Below are 7,500 nucleotides of genomic sequence, written 5' to 3' on the forward strand. Positions count from 1 at the left end.
AAACAAAATACTTAAATCAACATACTATACAATCACACTTCTAGCACCATATGCAATGAGAGACAACATATAAGGTAGTGTGATCCGCCTCCACAAATTACGCTGGTGGAAGGAACGATATGTCGATTGGTGGTTGATAAAGTGCAACAACTTGTACAGATTATACAAAATGGGATATGATAAAGAATAAATAACTTGATTTAAATAAATGAATACAATATTATGCTCAGTTACATAGTACAGACTTTATGATTCTCTGTTTCTATTTGGTGGCATTTAAGGCAACATGGATGGGTAATCTAAGAAAATCACCTGAGCTTTTCTGAGAAAATAAAACTGGATATCAACATCACTCTAATTGTGAAGGCAGATAAAACTACAAATACTGATGATCCCCTACATAAAAAATAACAATAATAAATAAATAGATAAAATCCTAGTTAACAATTTTGATTTGTGGATGGAATACATTGTTCAATTCTGATATAATTTCTGATTTGCATGGGACTCAAAACATACATTCAGTATTCCAAGAAAAGCATCTAGGCATCTAGTTTTTCATAACTCAGCTTTTTTTTCACTAACAAGGATTCGCCTACATGGTTATTAAGAGGTAGTAGCTGTGATTACATTTATCATTCTTCAAGGAACATGAACAAGATCTGGTGAATCTTGGAGATACATACATATGGTGTTTGCAGCTTCCTACTACATGGAACTGTTTTAATATTTCATAAGATGATAAAACAAATTTTGTTGTAAGTGCTACGGGAAATTATACATCAACCTATCTTTACAAAAATCAAAAGAATGACGGTAAAATTTAAAAAATATCCAACCCATATAATCTCCCATTCCTACTTCACAAATAAAGCAGGTTTAACTGTTGATGAAAGTAAACACTATTCTGACAACTAACAAAGTACAAAAGCTTTGCATAGAAAAAGAATTAACAGCCTTCCAAAGCCCATTTCTGAGCCCCAATGATGGAGATATAACAAGCGTTTTTGGACAGAGAAAAACAGAGAATTAGTCCACAGCTGAGAGTGAGGTAGTTTATCATGAATAGAGTATTACAAATGCTACTACATATGATTCTGGAGAGAAAAGTGATGGAATTTCTTTAAATAATATGCATAAATTGAGAAAAAAAATTGAATTAAAATTTGCAATATGACATATTTAAGCAGGACTGAAGCCTTCTAAGAGATGCCAGATGCCACTTATATCTGTAAATAAAGCTTCCGAGTTTGGAATCAAAGTACCAATGAAAAAACAAAAGAAAAAAGCATGAAAATTCAAACCCTGTAATAAGAAACCATAGAAAATTTATGTAATTTCTTAAATGAAAATGTGAAGATGAAGTCTCACTGTTACATATTTTTTTGAGGAGGTACAGTACCAACACCACATTTAAAATGACTACAAATTGTAAATGATTTGACACTGTCCAAACTTTTGAATTTTTAGGTCAGAAAACTAATAAAAGTAATATCTTCCTATATTTCCAATTGCTGAAATACCAGTGAATCCAAAATCTATTACTTATAATGAAAAACGATAAACTTCTATACAAAAAGAGAAAAAAAGAGAAAAGTATTAAACTTTGACGTAGGTACGAGAACAGAAAATCATATATATATCTATAAAAAAAAACATTCTTCAGCCTAAAATATCTATATCATCCTCTTCCTCCTCCTCTTCCTTTTTTTTGGGTGTGTTGCACGGCTCGTTTGCAGATGCAGATAAGGTGACCACCTCCTCTCTCTCAAACAGCCCGCTTCTCCTCTCCTTCATTAGCTGACGGTATTCTTTTCTGGATCTGGTTCGTAGCTGCAACAGTTCTGTGGTATTGCACTTCTGCCAGATCATGAAAAGAGTATTTTAATAATTTCATTTTAGTGATGTGATGTTTTGGGATGTTTATGTATGCATTTGTGTTGGAAGGTGAGAGTGAACAAAAGACATTCTAAGTTAGAAGGACTGCTATCTAATATCAATAACTTCATACTGTTGACCTAAAAATGGATGAGAAAGGGGGAATACCTAAGCAAGAAATAAAAGAGGCAAGCAACTTACCCTTTCAGAGCTCTTGCTAAGCTGCTTCGGTGGCGACAGTTTGACCTTAGAACCCTTAGCAAGTGACGACCAGCACTTGCCCACCAAAGGTCTGGCTTGCGGGGTCTTCACAGGGGACTTCTTGGTGGACAGAGACTTGCTTCCCAAGTCCCAGCCTTGCTTACGCCCCTCTCTGCCCAGTGGCAATTTTGCCTTCTCCTTGGCGAAGTTGTGCCACTTCTCCTCCTTCAATAGTTTTTTGTTTTTCTTTGCTGTTGATTTCTTTTTCTGCAAGTGAAAGTGTGAATGACGATTATGCTTTCTGGTTGATCAGTCCAGAATTTCCATTACTATTCTGACAGTATTTTAACAACAAAATCGTAATATCAAATCCCACAACTTTCAAGAACACTAAATAATTCCTACCACACAAACTCCTGCCTCACCTTACTACTGCTCACTTCCAGGTTGGGATCAGAGTCTGTTGGACAGTCCAGCCCACGCAGGAAACGTCGGAGAGTTTCAAGCTTCTTGTCGTCAAGGTTGATGGTCCACTCCATGTCACCATAGCTCAGTGGGGCAGAAGGCAATGAACCTGGCTCTAACAGGACCATCAGGTCTAGTCTTTCTCTCACCCCTAAGCACTGAGACAAGACCATTTCTAAGCCTTCTCCTACTGCCCTCTGCTCACTGTCACTCAACTCACTCCTGTTAAAAAATGCAATCATTACAAAAAAATTACTTTCATTTTATCACTGATGGGAATATTACTAACACATCAATTTGTTTCAACTCTCAAAAAAATCAAAATAAGTAAGTCCTCACCATTTAACATTGCTGTCCAATATATTGACAACCTTTTTGCTTGGTGAAAAGCTGTTCTCTTTGGTGTATATCTTGGCCGGACGTGAAGCCTCTGAAGTTAGACTAATGGGCACAGGCGGGCTGACACCCGAGGCAGTCATCTGATGCAACTGGGGCGACAGGGGACTCCTCCGACTCTTCTTGCTCTTTTTGGGACTCGACCCCTCACGACTCGAGGAGTCTCTGTTCCCATCATCTTCCCTGGGTAATCTCCTGCTATTTGTCTGTACTGAGGAATTTCCTCCATCCTCTACCTTGGAAATTAAGGGTTGCTGAATTACCTCAGCTCCAGGCGAGGGTAATCTCTGACACAAGGATCTTGACTCGCCAGCTGGCTTCAGGGGCGAAGAGGTGGACAATGGAAGCGTATTCACCAGAGGCTCTTCCTCCAACATGGTCATGGAATGGTCAGGTGAACGAGGGATGGAGTACGACGTGATGGTGGATGATGATGAGGATATGTCCGATGCAAAAGAAATGTTGCTTGCACTGTCCTGCAGAAAGCTGAAATCATTGTCCTCAAAGGGCTGGTTGTCAGCCAAAGAGAGCAAGTCAGCATCTTCTGAAAATACAGAAAATCATCTGAAATTAAGGTTCTTTTATCTTATTTTTGTTGGCTTTCATTTTTGAAATTATGAAAAAGAAGAAGTGGGAGGATGGAGAAATGGAGGATAAGGAAGAGGAAGAGAAAGAAAGAAGATAAATAAAGATTCAAAGAAAATGATTAAGAGTGAATATATCTTATCGCACAAATCATTTCTCAGTAATATGTCACCTTTCTTCTGAGCAAACTAATTCCACTTACCCCCAAAGTAATCGCCCAAGTTGGCCTGGAAGAGGTTGGCATCGAGGTGCTGGGCGTCATCCCACAAGAAGAGGTTGTCATCTGCGAGGCCTCCATACGGACTGAAAGACGAACTGCTGCTGCTGCCACTGCCCGACATCCCACTCTCGACTCCAGACGAGCTCTCCCAACTGCAAGCAATTTGCAGGATTTAGAAATTTACTTAGGAGGATTTTGTACATTTAGAATTTATTTAGGAGGATTTTGTAGATTTAGGATTCAATTTCATAGGATTTAGGGTTTGTAGGACTTTTTGTATGATTTAAGATTATTTAGGGTTTATAGGATTTTTGTACAGCTTAATAGGGTAAAGGGATTACAGGATTTTCATAGGATTTCATATACAGTTAATGACATGGTCTTCTTCCCATGAAATCAGTGTATCCTTTCAATGATGTTTTAGCTGGAATATTATGAATATGACTATACTCCATTAATAATAGGCTTCTCCTAAGTACAAATTCAACCCCTTTCCAGCACGGCATCCAACACACAATGTCAACAGCAAAATCACACAATCCAATCTCTGGACATGTTTTATATTGTTCCTATCACACTGCACAAAAGAGAACTGTCTCTATTATACACCATGATGCAAAAAAAAAAAGGACACTGCATTTCTTCTTCTTACTATAATAATCCATAATCAGATGCTATTACAACCCCATCACAACCATCCCAATCACTTCTTCACTCGAGAATATTTTCAAACAACACCTTTCCCTTCATCATATGTCACAATACCTTTGCAATCACTCATCCAAGCCACTTCACAAACACAACTCCCAAGGAACAAAATTTACAGAACAGACAGCTAGCAAACTCTTACCCACCACTACCTCACACCAAACACAAAAATAACGAGGAATGTAATCTTATGCTGTCCCTTAAACAGGGGTACTTAACGCAATACACAAAAACAACAAAGAACGACAATCACACACCACCGTCTCTTACCCAGTTTCAAACATGTCTGAGGTATTCATGGTACCCAGGTGGAGCTCGGGCGACAGTGGAGGGTCGTTGTCCACCCCCATGTCCATGAAACTTAGCCGGGAAACCATCTGTAACAAAGAAAATCCATGATAAAGAAGTAATCTAGGAATGAAAAGTGAAAAAATGAAAAATCTGAATGAGAGTCCGGATTAAAAAAAGGAAAGAAAGTGTAAAAATGAAAAACACAAGCCAAACTTCGTAACAAAAAAGTGAAAGAAAATGTAGAAATGAAAACTCTGAGCCAAGCTTCATAACAACAAAGTGAAAAAATGGGAAAGAATGAAAAAATTGAGGCATTTTTCAGATTAGAATTCAATTAAAGAAAGCAGAAAAATAATTAAAATAAAAACAATTGATAAACATGTAAACTTTTTGTTCACTTGCCACTGCCATATGATCTGCGCCGCTGTCAGTGTTGCCGAAATCTCAATGAAGTTTTTTAAAGATCGCTGCACAAATGAAGCATATCTTCCTAACCCCTTACCGGGGGCATGCCCCCGGACCCCTTCCCTAGGGTATTTCCCTACTGGAGGCAAGCCCCCAGACCCCCTTCCCTGAGGTATTTCCCTACCGGAGGCAAGCCCCCAGACCCCCTTCCCTGAGGCATTTCCCTACCGGGGGCAAGTTTCCGCACCGCGTTCCCAAAAAATACTTAGCTTACTTTAAAAAGACGGAGGGTATAAGTCAGCAGCCGGCGTACAATGTCACTGTCACTTGTTTGCACCAAGGTCGCTAGGGTCAAAATGTCCAGTGGACTCTCAAAGAGGGCGTCGAGTCAGTACGATTGGTTCATGACATTAATGGACGAATAATTTAAGATATCGTAAATTATTGTTTATCTTAAATCATTTAAATATATGTAGATAAATATTATGAACATATCAAATACAAGAAGCATAAGAATTCTATTATCAAATGTTTTTTAAATAGGATAGAAAATTACTGGGGATACACAGCGACATCTATGAACTTTTGAGAAAGCTCACAGTATTGTTTACATTCAATACAGTTCGAGATAACGAAGTTTAATCCATTAACGCCTGTATATTTTGAAGCCGAAAATAAAAGATTCCAGGTGGCTACAAAATCGGCAGCCAGGGCTGCCCCAGATTCTGCACACCCGCCGGCTGCAGCCCACTGCTGCATTGAAGCATGAGCCCCAATACAGCATCACACTGGCACAACGCCCGGCAATGTTTTTGGGTGTCTCATATGTGGGACACCCGTCGTTAGTGGGTTAAGGACTCTCTCGGAGAGGCAACACTTGAATTTCAATTAAAGCACAACCTGTGACTTCCCCACAATTTTATTAACTTCACCAACAATTATGAACACTAATCAATAATACTATTATGCTTTCCTCGGAATATGTAGTGCAGACACCTTAATTAGTATTGCCTGTAAAAGTAATACCAATAAAAACAAACATTAACTATAATAATAATAACAATAACAACAATAATAATAATAATAATAATAATAACAACAATAACAATACCAATAACAATAATAAAAATGATGATGATGACAACAAAAACAACTGTAACAACTGTAACAATAATAATAATAGTAAAAATAATAATAATAACAATAACAATAACAATAACAATAACAATAACAATAACAATAACAATAACAATAACAATAACAATAACAATAACAATAACAATAACAATAACAATAATAATAATAATAATAATAATAATAATAATAATAATAATAATAATAATAATAATAATAATAATAATAATAATAATAATAATAATAATAATGATAATAATAACAATAACAATAACAATAATAAAAACAATGATAAATTGCCAGGCAAACGAGACAGAGCTTTGTTGAGTAGGCCTAGGGATATATTATGCCCCACAAATCAACTGGGACTAAGAGACTTAAATCCACTCTTTAATTTGCACTTATTTTCTTTTTCTTTTCTTTATTTAGAAACGAGGTCTGGAAGCAGTTTAGAAATTTACCATATTATTTTTTCCTAATATCTGTCTGGTTCACTCTTGGGTATATATTACTACTCAGGGGCTGGTGCGTACCATGATCATTGTGGCCTCCATGCCTTTGAAGCTCTTACAAGGGCCAATAAACCTCCATCATATGCATTTGATTCCATTTTGAAAAAAAAAAAAAAAAATCACATAAGGTCTATAGGCTCTATCTTGTAAGAATACATGTAATGAGGGTTTAACGCCCTTTGCCTCGACCGCAAATATTCACAGAGGCCACAACAATGGGTATTTAAGTTCATGGCAGACATATGAAGTGGTTAGTAAAATATACGGTTCTTTCTTTAAATGGTTGAAATCAGAGCAAATTTAATTCCAAATACTCTAGGATCATCACATGCCTTTTCTTTGTCAATGGCCTCATCTGAACAGACCTTGCATCAGCTCCTATAACAATATAAAATCAAACATTTGTGAAACCAACGCTTGGGTAATCAAATAACCCTCTAATTCATGTGGTGCGTCACTGTGTAATTACTTAAACTCAAGACCAGCTGCATTCATGAAGCACTCAACTTTACTTCTAAGTAACTTTTGATTTCCTAATAACAAATAAACAATGATAGTTATAAGGCGGTAGCTCCTTGAGTATAAATCAGTCCCTGGGGCAAAACTACATTTATTCAGTCACATGGTGTTTTAGGAGGAAAATATCCCCAGTGCAGATGCAATGCTCTGTAGTCTGGCACAAGATGATGCAATAAAAGAAGCTCT

At 37.1% G+C, this 7,500-nt stretch overlaps 1 protein-coding gene across 1 annotated transcript in view; it reads right to left on the reverse strand.

Annotated features, from left to right (window-relative positions):
• Positions 1-7,500, reverse strand: part of LOC113810983 (uncharacterized) — an 8,392-nt gene that overhangs the window by 376 nt on the left and 516 nt on the right. The window contains exons 2-7 of the mRNA XM_027362656.2: positions 4,724-4,830; positions 3,728-3,897; positions 2,884-3,484; positions 2,505-2,766; positions 2,080-2,346; positions 1-1,860 (exon numbers count right to left, since the gene is read on the reverse strand). The exon at positions 1-1,860 is cut by the window's left edge and continues 376 nt beyond it. Coding sequence (XP_027218457.2) covers positions 1,663-1,860; positions 2,080-2,346; positions 2,505-2,766; positions 2,884-3,484; positions 3,728-3,897; positions 4,724-4,830 — 1,605 coding nt within the window. The 3' untranslated portion in view covers positions 1-1,662. The remainder of the gene's footprint in view (positions 1,861-2,079; positions 2,347-2,504; positions 2,767-2,883; positions 3,485-3,727; positions 3,898-4,723; positions 4,831-7,500) is intronic.

Source organism: Penaeus vannamei, chromosome 1 (genome assembly GCF_042767895.1).
Source record: "Penaeus vannamei isolate JL-2024 chromosome 1, ASM4276789v1, whole genome shotgun sequence".
Classification (NCBI taxonomy): Eukaryota; Metazoa; Arthropoda; class Malacostraca; order Decapoda; family Penaeidae; genus Penaeus; species Penaeus vannamei.